Below are 14125 nucleotides of genomic sequence, written 5' to 3'. Positions count from 1 at the left end.
ACACTTTAGGCCTGTCACTCCACAGGGATGTTGCCTGGAGCCTTTGGCAAGCCTTGATCTCTGGGACCACATGGGGAGCGGGACAGCCCCTACGGCCACCGGGTTTGGGGTGGGGTGGAGGGGGGACAGAGATCCCTGGACAGTTCAGGAGCAAGGCCAAGGCAGGTGGTGCGACGAGGCAGGGAACCCCCGAGCAGACCCATCCCTCTGCCTTCTGGCTCGCTCCCAACCACGGGACCCAGCTCAACCACCGGACCCAGCTCAACCACGGGGTCCTGCGGCCAAGACGCGGGCCGCCCGCGGGAAGGAAAGAGCAGACGGGTCCGGAGCTCCGCGGGAGTCGTGCGCATAGGGGGCGCCCTGCACGGCTCCGTCGCTCCCGTCGCTCGCACGCCCCCCGCCCGGTGAAGCACCCCGGGACTCGCGCGCTACGCCCGGGCTGTCGGAGTCTCGCCCTGTCCTCGCCGCCGTCATGTCCCGGGCGCTGTCGCAGGCCCGGCCCGCCACGGTGCTGGGCGCCGCGGCCATGCGCGTCTTCCTGGAGCGCAGCCACACCGAGCTCGACTGGGGCTCGGGCTGGGCGGCGGCGACCGCAGCGGTAACGCCTGGTGCCCCTGACCTCCCCTCCTGGCGCGCAGACCTCCCGCTGCCCACTCGCAGCTGTGTGAGCCCCACGTGTCTACCCCAGACGTCCCGACGCCGCTTCGCCCTGATTCCTTTCCTCCCCTTTTCCCTTCTCGGAAGGTAACCCAGTACCTTCATCCCAGAGACGTGCCAGTCTTGCCTGGAACGACTTGGCTAGTCCCTCTGTGGGGCACTGAAAACATAGGAATCTGGAACTGTGCAGACCCTTACCTCCCTGTTCTACTCGGGTGCCCCTGACAGGAGTCATGCCCTTATTGCCCTGGCATTCCCTGGCACAGCCCTAAGTCAGACTTTGGACCAGCATATGGTCTGCTTCCTCCTTCACTCATGCAAGACTTGCTCTGGGCCCTAAACTTTGCTCAGTGCTCTGGGTGCCCTGCTGGGTTGGCAGTGCCTGCATAACTTCGTATAGCATACATTATACGAAGTTATACGAGGAAGGAAAGAGCAGACGGGTCCGGAGCTCCGCGGGAGTCGTGCGCATAGGGGGCGCCCTGCACGGCTCCGTCGCTCCCGTCGCTCGCACGCCCCCCGCCCGGTGAAGCACCCCGGGACTCGCGCGCTACGCCCGGGCTGTCGGAGTCTCGCCCTGTCCTCGCCGCCGTCATGTCCCGGGCGCTGTCGCAGGCCCGGCCCGCCACGGTGCTGGGCGCCGCGGCCATGCGCGTCTTCCTGGAGCGCAGCCACACCGAGCTCGACTGGGGCTCGGGCTGGGCGGCGGCGACCGCAGCGGTAACGCCTGGTGCCCCTGACCTCCCCTCCTGGCGCGCAGACCTCCCGCTGCCCACTCGCAGCTGTGTGAGCCCCACGTGTCTACCCCAGACGTCCCGACGCCGCTTCGCCCTGATTCCTTTCCTCCCCTTTTCCCTTCTCGGAAGGTAACCCAGTACCTTCATCCCAGAGACGTGCCAGTCTTGCCTGGAACGACTTGGCTAGTCCCTCTGTGGGGCACTGAAAACATAGGAATCTGGAACTGTGCAGACCCTTACCTCCCTGTTCTACTCGGGTGCCCCTGACAGGAGTCATGCCCTTATTGCCCTGGCATTCCCTGGCACAGCCCTAAGTCAGACTTTGGACCAGCATATGGTCTGCTTCCTCCTTCACTCATGCAAGACTTGCTCTGGGCCCTAAACTTTGCTCAGTGCTCTGGGTGCCCTGCTGGGTTGGCAGTGCCTCCTGCTTCACCAGGATGGCAGCACTTGAGAGCCACAGTAGCTCCTAAGCAGGATGGGAGAGTGTAGGTGGTACAGTGTCTAACTGCCCTCTCTGTGCCAGGCTCTGCTGAGGCTATAGTAGACAAATTGACATGAACCCACTCCAGGAAGCTCAGATCCTACGGATGGCTGGGGGGCCAGAGGGAGCCCTTCCTGGGCGGGAGCCACTGAAGAAACCTCAGAAAGGGGAACATTAGACCTTGAAGAAGAGATAGGAGTTTGCCAGGAGGGAAAAGCGGGGAAAGGACAGTCCGGGCAGTGGGCATGATCGTGTAAAGGCTGTGACATTTGGCATTGCCCGGGGTGTTGGAGTAGGCAGCCCAAGGACAGGATGCGTGCATGGGGAGGGGAGGGGAGCGTCCCTCCTTACTGTGTTGCTGTGTGAAGTGCTTAGGCCAGCGCCTGGCAGGCCCGTGGTGATGGCTCAGGAATGGTAGCTGTCACTTTGTTCTTCATATGAACATGCTTCACCCCCTTCCACCTGGAGGCTTTCTTCTCTCCCCTCTGGTGGAGTCTTGCCTGGTGTCTCCTCTGATTCACAGCATGGCGGATGCGGAACAAAAGGAGGATGAGCGTCCATCTCCATCGCGCCACACTCTTTCTAGATCTTGGGGCTGCCTCTCAGTGAGAACTCTGATCTCCTTTCTGATTTTTTTTTTTTTTTCCTTCACCATTCCTCTTCCATGGCCATGGCTAACTGAGCCAAAGTCCTCCAATCTCAGATCTAAAGTTAAGTTCACATCATGAAGGGGAGGGGAGATGGTGGAATGGAAAACTTCCAAGTGAGCCGTTGCTCCACCCGGCTCTCCCAGGTCTCAAGGGCTCCAATGGTCGCTCTCTGGCCTGCCCAAGTGACTTTCCAAGTGTGGAAACAGCAAAGAGGTCTCTCCTCCCACCCATCAGTCCAGCCAACTAGGGTTCCTAACAGGGGCAGAGAAAAAAGTGGGATAAGTCTCTAAGTGGCCCCTGTCTTTCCTTCCCAAGGCCCAAGCTGAGGTCTCTTGATCTCCTTTCTGAATTCCTGTCCATGTCTCCTTACTGGTCTCCCCATTTCCAGACCTGCTCTTTCTCCATACTGCATTCAAAGTCATCTTTCAAAAGTACAAGGCTGACCTCTTAGCTCCTCATCTTAACGTGTTCAGTGGTTCCCCACAGCCCCCTAAATTCCAGATTCCACAGGGTGTACTCGAGGCCCTTTGGTCTCTTGCTCCATGTCCCCCGCTGGACCTGGTGCTCTGGACACATGGACTTGCAGGCACAGCTCTCCACACACCTTGTTCTTGCCAAAAGCCCAGTGGGATGAGCTTCCCACCTGTCCTCAACTGGTGGCTTCTGTCTTCCTCTTGGAGATTTAGATTCTAGGAAAGCCTCCTGAGCTCTTAGGCAAGCATCACATTTCTACGCTCTGGGCTCCTGCAGCACCTTGTACATTTCCCTGCCTCACTTACTCTAGAGTGGGCCTTTAGACTGTGAGTCCTTGAGGGCAGGAACTATCTCCCTCTACCAGCCCCTAGGCCAGGCCACGCACATCTAGCTGCCCTGTAAAATATCACCATAGTGATGACATCAGCAGCTTATCACGAGCACATTCTGCCAAATCCTGATCAATCCTGAGGACCTCCCTGCAGGATAGTATAGACAGTCTCTGACTTAGGATGGTTTGATTTAGGATTTTTCAAGTTTGAGTTTCTGTGAAAGCAATAGGATAATCTCTCCTGATGCTGGTTGGCAGCAGCCAGTCACTGCTGCCAGTCAGCCATGCAATCATGAGGGCAAACAGTTAATATTCTACAGTGTACAGTGTTGCTGGATGGTTTTGCTCAACTGTAGACAAATGGAAGTACTCTGAGTATGTTTAAGGTAAGCTAGGCTGAGCTATGATATTTCTTAGGTTAGGTGTATTAAATGCCTTTTGGACTTAGATGGTGTAGTGGGTTGAATTATGTCCCCCCAAAACTCACAGAAACTTGAATTGTATCCCTCAAGTTTTATGTATTAGAAATTTGGCCCCCTCTGTGACTGTTAAGGGGATGGGAAATCCTATTATGGTCATTGAAAGGTGGAGCCTTGAAAAGGTGATTGGATTGTAGGACCATGTGGTAGTGAATGGATTAAAAATGGTGGTCAGGGGCGTGGTTCTGAGGGTTTTAAAAGAAGAAGTCTGTCTCTCTTGCTCTATTCTACCGTCTTGCAATGTGAGACCCCTGGGTCACTGTCACCACCACCAGATGGACTTTGGTCTCCCCAGCCTGATTAACAGTAAGCAATAAATGTCGTTTTTCTTTATAAAATAAACCAGTTCCATGTATTTTGTTATAAGCAACACAAACGGACTAATACAGATGGGTTTATCAGGACATAACCCCACCATAAGTCAAGGAGCATCCGTACCTTTTCAATCCCATTTTACACTTGAGAGGATTAAGGATCACACGTTAAATGACTTGCTCAAAGTCACAGGACTAGTAACGGCAGAGCTGGGATTTGAACCCAAGTCTGTTTCTTTTTTTATTTTAAAAGATGACCGGTAAGGGGATCTCAACCCTGGGTTTGGTGTTGTCAGCACCACGCTCAGCCAGTGAGCCATGGGCCGACCCTCCCAAGTCTGTTTCTTAACCATGACATAAGACCCTTCCCTCCTTCAGTGTTTAATAAACTGGCCTGAACTTCCGTTTATCTTCCCCCAAAGCAAAAATTGCCACCAAGGGGGCCGGCCCGGTGGCGCACTGCTACAGTGCGCCGCTTGGGAGCGCGGCGGCGCTCCCACCGAGGGTTCGGATCCCGCATACAGACCGGCCGCTCACTGGCTGAGCGAGGTGCGGGCCCAACACCGAGGGTTGCGATCCCGTTGCTGGTCCCGGTCCGGTACGGGCGCGACACTGAGGGTTGCGATCCGTTGCTGGTCACGAAAAAAGACAAAAAGGAAAAAAAAAAATAATTGCCACCAAGGCCAATCCATTGGATGGGAAGTCACTAAAGCCTGACAGTGCGGTTTCAGTTGGAAACGTCACTGAAGAGGCTGCAGTGCCCCAGAGTGGACCTCTTTTACCTGCACCTGCCAGACCACGGCACGCCAGTGGAAGAGACGCTACACACCTGCCACCAGCTGCACCAGGAGGTGAGGGCAACCCCCTGAGCTCCAGGAGGTGGTCTGCTGCTCCTCTCCTTATCCTGATGCTACCCAGGAGAGTGGAGGCACCAGGGCCATCCCAGAGTGGAGCTGGGGGCAGACCCCACTCCCAGGGTCTCCAGCCTGGTGTCACCTTCCTGGTCTCCTGGGCAGAAGTGGGTTGTGACCATAGCCTGCAGGGCAAGTTTGTGGAGCTTAGACTTTCCAACCATGCCACCTGGGAGGTGGCTGAGATCTGTGCCCTCGGCCAGAGCAAAGGCTGGATCCTGCCAGATGAGGGCCAGGGTTGCAGGGGCCTTGGTCACCAGGGCTCCTGCTGATCCGGGGTTCTCTTTGCCCCTCTCACTGTCATCTATGTCCTCTTCATAGCAGCCACTCTCCTGATCAAAGCCTGTCAGTGGTTCCCAGGTGCCCTCAGAGTGATGCCAAGCTCCTCAGCTTGGCACCAGGCACCTGCTCGCTTCCTTCCCTGTCCCATTCTGTACTTCAGCCTGGGACACCCCTGCTCCCTTCTCCCTGGGAGAAGATCTCAGGTCTCACTCAGATGGCTCTTCCTCTAGAAGCCTATTCTGACAGCCCCAGAGGAACCTGAGATCGCTCTTTTTTTTTTTTTTAATTTTATTTTGTCGATATACAATGTGGTTGACTATTGTGGCCCATTACCGAAACCTCCCTCCCTCCTCCCACCCAACAATGTCTTTTCTGTTTGCTTGTCGTATCAACTTCAAGGAATTGTAGTTGTTATGTCTTCTTCCCCGCCCCCCCGGTTTTGTGTGTGTGTGTGTGTGTGAATTTATTTATTTATTTTTAGCTCCCACCAGTAAGGGAACCTGAGATCTCAAGTGCTCCTTTACCTCCTCCTCATTCAATCAGCAAATATGTACAATGACTTGGTGCTGCGCTCTGGTCACAGGACTTACTAGTGTATTATGATTGGCTCTTTACTTGATTATGCCTGCTTACACCCTACCTTACTATACAATCTTTGAAGGCAGGACCTTGTCCTTTTGGCTCATGGATCTAAATCCGACATGCAGCCATAGTTGGTGCTCATAAGTGCTGGCTGAATGAATGAATTTTCCTTGGGCATAAACCTTCTCCACCACCATCACCACCACCAAGTATATATATGTCCTTAACAAGGTCCTAGGATTGTTAAGGTCTGGACTGAGAGGTCTACAAGGGTAAATTTGGGGTTCAGTCCCTTGACATGTCCACCCTCTTCATCATGCACCCTCCCTGCAGGGCATGTACAACACCACCACCCAGCAGGTGGTAACAGAGTTCTTCCCCTGCCTAAGGCACTTTAGATTGAGGTTCCATGCCTACCACCCTTTGGCAGGTGAGGGCTGCTGTGGGAACAGGCTTCTCCCGGAATGGGAGGGCATCCTGACCCCATCTCTGCCTATTCTTGACCTGGTTGACCTGGTAGATGCCTAACCCAGCACTGGTTAACAGGGAGGGGTTTGACAAGAGGCTGGTCTGTGTCCTCTTGGGTCCCTCCCTGTCCCCCAGTCCAGAGCCTTGAGGGACATGGCCTGCTCTGGAACATCCTGGGCCAGTGGGTCTGACTTCAGCCTACCTGCAGGGGGCTTCCTGACCGGCAGGCACAAGGATGGGAAACAACCTGTGGGCTGCTTCTTTGAGACTAAATAGCCGGTCTACAGGAATTGATGACTTGGGGTGGCCTGAGTCAGGGTGGCTAGTGGCGTGGGTCTCCTTAGCTTGAGTTAGGAAATCCCTGTGGTTTCCATCCTGGGAGTCAGCACCTTCCCCTCTTGCTCAGACTAGGTTCCTGGATTGCCATGGGTTACTGAGCCTTGTCCTGTCCTTGGAGCCCTCGTGATTCTCTGGGGAGACTGTGGGACCTGGGGTGTGGATTTCTGGCCTTCCGCCAGGTCTGCACCAGTGTCTCTTCCTTGACTTTACCCCCCAACCCACAGTGGAGGAGGGACCTTGGATTGGGACTTGTGAAACCTGGGACTTGGTGCCGCCCACTACTAGCTGGCCCTGTCACTTTGGGCAAACTGAGTTTAAGTTTTGTGAACCCTTAGCAGTAAAATTGTCATCAATGTCTCAAGTCATAATTAAGCAGCTGTTGGGGATAGCCTTCTTGCCTTCCTGTTTTTACTTTTCAAATTTTGAAAAAGCTATTAAAAGTCATACATGTGAGGGCCGGCCCGTGGCTCACTCGGGAGAGTGCGGTGCTGATAACACCAAGGCCCCGGGTTCGGATCCCATATAGGGATGGCCGGTTCGCTCACTGGCTGAGCGTGGTGCTGACAACACCAAGTCAAGGGTTAAGATCCCCTTACCGGTCATCTTTTAAAAAAAAAAAAAAAAATGTCATACATGTGTATCATTAAAGGCAACATCTTTCCAAATCCCATTCCTCAAAGGCACCTTTTAATAACTTAAAACTTTCCTTTCCTGTACCACTTACTGTGCTATCTCTAAAGTACATACTTTATTGGTATTTCTTATCAAACTTAGACGTCAACTGTGGACTGCTGGAGAGCTCCTAATCTTTCTAGATTTACAGAAGCCCAGTCTGCAAGGTTAATTTCTATGTACAATATGATTTGCTTTTCTCTTCCTCCCCTGGGGAGGAGGGTAAAAGCGAGCCAAGCTTGGTGCGAGAAGCTCCAATACTAGTGTCATTGACATGGCCAAGGACGTAAGCGGCAGTGTCGTTTGGTTTCACCTTGTGTGCACTGCTATGATTTAAATCTGTATCTGACAACCCTCCTCACCTCCAAGTGTTTCTGATAATCCTGGCCAGGTTTAGAAGCCATTGCCTTAAGTAGTGGTTCTCAGGTTGCTTTTTACACTGTCAGGGCCCAGCCTTCAGCCCTGGAGAATCAATGATTTTCAGTTTACAAGGCATGAGCAGGTCCCTTATCTCACTTACATTCACTGTCTGGGGCTGGCCAGGAGTGTTTCTGAAATAAAAACGGCCGGGACCCGGACTGACAGTTCACCAGAGAAGTTCCATTTTATTGAAAGCTGCGGGTACATTTATGGGGAGCTGCGTTCTGGGATCAGGCAAAAGGTGAATGGGGCATTAGCTGATTGGGCAGGGCTGGGCGGGAGACAAATGTTGACCTGTGACTGGTTAAGATTTCACGCAGGCGGGCTTGTTGGCTGTGGAGAAGAACCCGGAAGGGCGCCATATTGCCAGGGAGTGCCCCCCCGCTTGAGTGCCTACGGTACCCCTGCAGTTTCCTTTCCTGAGTAGATAAGCAAGGGCAGGGAGGGGAGGTGGCTCAGCGAAGGCCACGGAGCCAGGACTGGAGCCCAGGACATGGATCCTTTCTGTGACCCAGGGCACACAGGTGTGGTGCTGTAGGTGATTAAGGGTCCACATTTGGGGGTTTGCGTTAACACCTGGTGAGCATGTTAAATGCAAGGATTCTTGCCCACCACATCCCCTTCCCCCACCCACCAAAAAAACAACACCCCAATGAGGGGCCCAGAAATCTGCATGCACTCTGATGCTCAAAATTGTATAACCTCCACTCGAGAAGACCCTGGTCCCTCAGGGCTGCTGGGGCTGGGGTGTGGGCTGCTACCCTGGAGTGACTCTGAGGGAGTGACCTCTGTGCCACTGTCCCCACCTGCCCAGCTTCTGGAAGGAGCACCACTGCAAGGCCATCGCCCTGGTGAAGGCCCTGCAGCGCCCCCAGCATGACTTCGGCCGCCCTTCACTGGATGTATTACTGCTCACAGCTGCAGGTAATGCAGCCGTCCCTGGATGCTCAGCCTCTGGTTTTAAATTGGGGGGTGGGAGAGTGAGATGGCTACACGATTATTTCGTTATTTCTGAGATTACTCTTTTTCTTCATCTGTAATTTCTCCATGGCCCAGTTCTTTTGGATGTAATCTTTTTTTTTTTTAAAGATGACTGGTAAGGGGATCTTAACTCTTGACTTGGTGTTGTCAGCACCACACTCAGCCTGTGAACTAACTGGCCATCCCTATATAGGATCCGAACCCGTGGCCTTGGTGTTATCAGCACCACACTCTCCTGAGTGAGCCACGGGCCGGCCCTAATCCTGTTCTTCTTAAGAGAAGTCATTAAGTGCCAAATTACAAACACTATTTCTCACAATGGCCCTGTCACACTCGATCGTCCCAACTTTGTGTGAGGGGACTGGTGCTATTTCACTTGTCTAACGTCCCAGATACACGTGGTAGGGAAGGAGCTTGGGTTTGACACTGAAATCTGCATTTTTTTTTTTAACCATTATCATCTATTCCATCCCTAGCTGCCGCCCCCCTCCCCCTCTCGCCCCTCTCTGTGTAGCTGGAGGCTTCCTCTCTCCCTGCTGTCCATTTTCCTAACCCCGTTCTCCAGCTTGGGCGTGACATGGTAGCGGCTGCCCTTCTGTGAGTCCCTCCCTGTAAGGTGCTGGGCCTGGAGCGAAGTGCTTCACATGTGCGATTCCCACAGGCACTCTGCAAAGTAATGAAAATTTGAGGCTTCAAGGTCAAGTAACCCAGGTTTCCCCAGCTGCAGAGACAGCTGAATGGCTCTGAACTCAGGTCTGCCTGCCAATGAGGCAGCACGGAGGTAGGGCTTTAGAGCCACACGACCACAACTGCTGGAGGCAATATAAATTCATTCTGGAATACTACAAGGCATAAATAACCAGATCCAAATCTTGGCAGGGGCAAGACTGGGATGCGGTGTGTGTGACTGGAGCCACAGTGCAGAAGTGTGCTTAAGTCTGGACGTTTCCCTGTGCAGCTTGCCCATAGGGACTCGGTCATCCTGGGCATGTCCAGCCTGGAACAGCTGGAGAACTTGGCAGTGACTGAGGAAGGGTACCTGGAGCTGGCCATTGTGGAGGTCTTTGACCAAGCCGGGCAACAGAATGTTCCAACTACTTTCTATAGGCCCAGACCTGACCCAAGGCCCAGAGAGCACCATCTGCCCCCTCTTTCATTCTCTCACCCTGGCCAGTTTTGGCCTCAGGGGCAGACTGCCTTCATGAGGAGTCCCCCAGCACTCTGCCCCCCGACCCGAATCCAACCTGACCTCTCAACAGTGAGGCTAGAGGTGGCCCTCACTCATATGCACGACAGAAAAAAAAGAGGGCCATACAATGCAAAGTAAGTTTTGTCTCATTCAGAAATGCTTTCCCTAACCAAATACAGACAGAACAATTTGGGCAAACACCTACCAGGAGAACCACCAAGAACAATAAGACCTCCCAGGATGCTGCAGAACACTTGAAACACTGGCTCTCAACTCTAGAAGTGGAAAGCTCTTACTTCAGCTAAGGCTGAAGCCTCCTGTATTCTTGGCATCCATCTGATTCTCAGCCCTGCTTTGGGTGTGTAGGAGTTGGGGGGCAGGAAGGGCAGCCAGGGCGCCTAATTTTCCTCAGCAAATCCCTATTCCAAGCAAGGGGCACCCAGGGCCAAAGAACAGGAGAAACCCAGCTCTGGAAATAGTTCTTGGCCATCCCCATAGCCGCAAAGCCAGGGTGGTCCTGCAGAAGTCAGTGCTGGCAGCTGGCTGACAATGAGAACACAGGCAATCCTGGGAATCCAAACAGAAGACAAACCCAAAGGCCCTTTTTCTAAGAAAAGTCCCCTTTGCTGTCTACAGGGAGATACCCTGCAGACAAAGCTTTATTCTTCATAGAAACAGTCAGTGCCTTTCGCCCTCCCTTGTCTCCACCGACAAGATAAACAGCTGCTCCGTGCGGTGAGGGGTGGCTGCTGTCCTGCGAGGTCCAGTTGAAATGCAGAAGGTGCAGGAAGGCTGTCAGTCATCGTCGTCATCCTCTGATTCTTCCGCCGACTCAGACGCGCTCTCTGGCAAGTCATCTCCCATCTGTTGGAACCTTCCCGACTGTGCATCCCACATGTATTTGATGGTCACCTTGAACTCAGCCATCTCATACCCAAAAAGCTTCTGCAAAAGACAAAGGGAACAAAGAGTCAAGAGGAATGAGCGTAATCAGAAGTGCAGAGAATGTTTTCAGCAGGCAAGAGGAAGGCCACGGTCCCTCCTGCACAGCCCCCGAGGAGCCGGACTCACCAGGACACGGGCCTGCTCTGGGGTCAGCACGTCGCCCTTCTTGCACACCTCGTAGTCAGACAACAGGGTCACCACACCTACAGAGTAAGGTAGCCCCAAGTGACTTCTGGCCTGCTGCCCAGAGCTGGGAAGAAGATGCAGTTGGCCATCCTCCCCACAGCTCCACTACCCACAGGGACAGTGGCCGCCTTCCTTAATGTCCCCTTAAGTGCTGTCTTCTGGCTGTGAGTGACTATCTACTTTTGCCCCATTTTTAGATGATGAGATGGAGGCTCGGAGAAATAACTTGTTCAGCCAGAAAGGGGAGAGCTTGGGCGGCCTGTGCTCTTAGGTTCTAGACTGGGACCTTTCAGCTCCAGGGACTGCCTGGTACCTCTCTTGAGGGCAGTGGGCAGGCCCAGCTGCCTCAGCTGTGGCTCCATGGAGTGGGGAAACTGCTCCAGGGGCCCTGGATCCAGGCTCACTGTCAAAGTTGCTTTGTTACCAGCTCGGGCGAAGTCCATTTCTGTATATTTGGTGAACCACCTTGGGAAAAAGAGGAGTGGTAGGAGGGGAGGCTCCTGAGGGTTCCCCCAATAAGCGCCCCATGGCCCGGGACCTTCCCTCCCCCACACATCTTGGCTGCTGGCCAGTGGCCTGGAGCAGCGCACTGGAGAGATGGAGGTGGCCCTGGTTACAGGCCACCAGGGATCAGTTCCAACTTGATGCCTCCACACTGGACAAAGTCTCTACAGTATTTCCTCCCCAGAACACTATCCGACCTTTCTCTTCCCATCCATTCCTCATGAACACTTACTCATTCACCTCTTCCTTAGCGCGGTTGGTGAAAAGGAGACCAACTTCACCCCTCAGCTTCTTGCTGACCTACAAATCAGAAGTGAGGTCAGGTGGGTCACATTAGAGCAGTGGTTCTCTACTGAGGCAATTTTGCCCACCAGGGGATATTTGGCAATGACATTTCCAGTTGGGGGGGGAGTGGTTGGGGGGAAGAGTGCTACTCCCTGGGTCTGGAGGTTAAGGGACAACCCCAGAATTTTTTTTTTTTTGTCCTTTTTGAGACCGGCCGCACCGCGCTCAGCCAGTGAGCACTGTGAGCGCACCGGTCATCCCTATATAGGATCCGAACCCGCGGCGGGAGCACTGCTGCGCTCCCAGCGCCGCACCCTCCCGAGTGCGCCAAGGGCTCGGCCCGCAACCCCAGAATTTTAAGCGAGGCAGGTCACATGGCTGGGGTGTGTGTCATGGGGGAGCAGCAGGAGAGAAGGCAGCTTTCCCTCAGCACCTGCCAGTGAGGGCCAGCAACTTACCTGGTGCAGGTTGTCTTTATACTCATCAGATGGGCTTCGACCCAAGGCTACCATCATCACTTTGTTTTTCCCAAAGAACATCCTATGAAGAAAAAGAAGGGTGTGTGAAGGAAGTGCCCTGCCCTTCCCTCCCCTCAGTAAAATGCAAACCAGCTCCAGTCCCCAGGAGCCCCCAGTGAGCCCAGACTGTGGTGTGCACTTCTCCATTTAGCCTGGCCATTTTCTGTCCCCAGCCCAGGGTCACTTTCATTATTTTTCCACCCACAGATTCCCAACACTGGCAACATTCTGTCTGCCAGCCCACTGTGAGCATTATGTAACAATCCCTCCCCTGTACAAATGTATGGAAGAGGCGTGTCTGAACCAGAGCTGGTGCAGCAAGAGACCAACCAACAGAGTCATTCACACCATCAGAATTCCAGCCTGAGGACAGTAATGCCACGTGGCTCCTGTGGCCTGTTCCTGGGTCACGGTTTGTATCCCAGCACACTTAGCAGAATTCTAAAAAAATGTAATGTTTCTAAGAGGCCCAGACTCCAGAGTAAGGCAACCACTTCTCAAACATCCCCTGGGCAACTACCAAGTCCTGCCCCTCAGGAGCTCAGTGCAAGACCAGCCTTAACAGTTAAAAAGAAGTGCTCTTCAGCCAACGGTGGCACTTTGTCCTTATTAAGGTGCCATCTGCATGACCCAGGTACCCAAAGAGTTGTGCCTGTGCTTTGTCTGAGAGCAGCGTGGTCCCTCCCCAGCTCAGAAGGTCCCCTCCCCACTCACCGGCTGTGCTTCCAGGCGTTCCGGATGTCCTTCAGCTTGCTGTTCCTCATGTTGGCCACAGAGAAGATGAAAACGTACTTGTATGTGTCCACACATTTCCGGAGCTATGAGACAATTTGTGAGGCTCTGGAGTTGAAGGGGCAGCACAGGTTGGGGAATACTCTAGCCCCAGATGGGAAAGAATCTGCTGTAGGCCCCTTACAGCTGTGGAAGTTGTAAGAGCTGGAGGCCTCTAACCTGGTGTCTCCTCGTCTCTATTCCTGAAACCAGGATCACTAACCACAGGGGAAGCTGAGCCATGGATCTATATACCTCATGGTCTTTCCCAGGTTTCTGACCTATCTGTAAACAACAGCAGAACTGACCACTTCTCTTTGCTCTGTCCACTAACTGTCAACATAGAAACAACTACCCACACTAAAAGGCTCCCGCTAAACGGAAACATATGGAGCCTCATTATTACAAGGGGAAGCAGCTCGTCGGCACTTCTCTGCTTATGTTACTGGCAGAAACCACCGTGAGGAATACTTTGTGCAGGAGGACATCTGCTCTCATCCAGCCTACCATCCAGGGCTGGCAGGTCAGAAGCAGTACAGACAGTACAGTCACCCAAACCTGGTAGCTCCCTAGTTTTTTGACATTGGGCAGGCTAACAAACTGCTGTAAGCTTCAGTTACTCCAACTGCAAAACAGTGATAACGTCACATAGTATCTACCTCACAGGCATGTAATGAGGAAAGTGCAGTAACACATTTCAAATACTTGGTGCAGGGCAGGGCACGTAGTAAGAGCTCAATCCAAGCTGGAAATAGTCACTATGGGGGGCCGGCCTGTGGCTCACTCGGGAGAGTGCGGTGCTGATAACACCAAGGCCACGGGTTCGGATCCCATATAGGGATGGCCGGTTTGCTCACTGGGTGAGCGTGGTGCTGACAACACCAAGCCAAGGGTTAAGATCCCCTTACCGGTCATCTTTAAAATAAATAAATAAATAAATAAATAA

General features: G+C 53.4%; 1 protein-coding gene and 1 pseudogene across 1 annotated transcript in view; one reads left to right on the top strand and one right to left on the bottom strand.

Moving 5' to 3' along the window:
• The first annotated feature begins 526 nt into the window (after nucleotides 1-526).
• LOC103605070 lies at nucleotides 527-10517 on the top strand (annotated as a pseudogene).
• LOC103605059 (mRNA turnover protein 4 homolog) overlaps nucleotides 10099-14125 on the bottom strand; it is a 4780-nt gene continuing 753 nt past the window's right edge. The window contains exons 2-7 of the mRNA XM_008589647.1: nucleotides 13123-13226; nucleotides 12349-12430; nucleotides 11838-11905; nucleotides 11415-11566; nucleotides 11042-11118; nucleotides 10099-10915 (exon numbers count right to left, since the gene is read on the bottom strand). Coding sequence (XP_008587869.1) covers nucleotides 10766-10915; nucleotides 11042-11118; nucleotides 11415-11566; nucleotides 11838-11905; nucleotides 12349-12430; nucleotides 13123-13226 — 633 coding nt within the window. The 3' untranslated portion in view covers nucleotides 10099-10765. The remainder of the gene's footprint in view (nucleotides 10916-11041; nucleotides 11119-11414; nucleotides 11567-11837; nucleotides 11906-12348; nucleotides 12431-13122; nucleotides 13227-14125) is intronic.

The sequence above is a fragment of the Galeopterus variegatus genome, unplaced genomic scaffold (genome assembly GCF_000696425.1).
Source record: "Galeopterus variegatus unplaced genomic scaffold, G_variegatus-3.0.2 Scaffold137, whole genome shotgun sequence".
Classification (NCBI taxonomy): Eukaryota; Metazoa; Chordata; class Mammalia; order Dermoptera; family Cynocephalidae; genus Galeopterus; species Galeopterus variegatus.
Note: the sequence above shows the minus strand (reverse complement) of the source record. Positions and strands in the feature narration are given on the sequence as shown.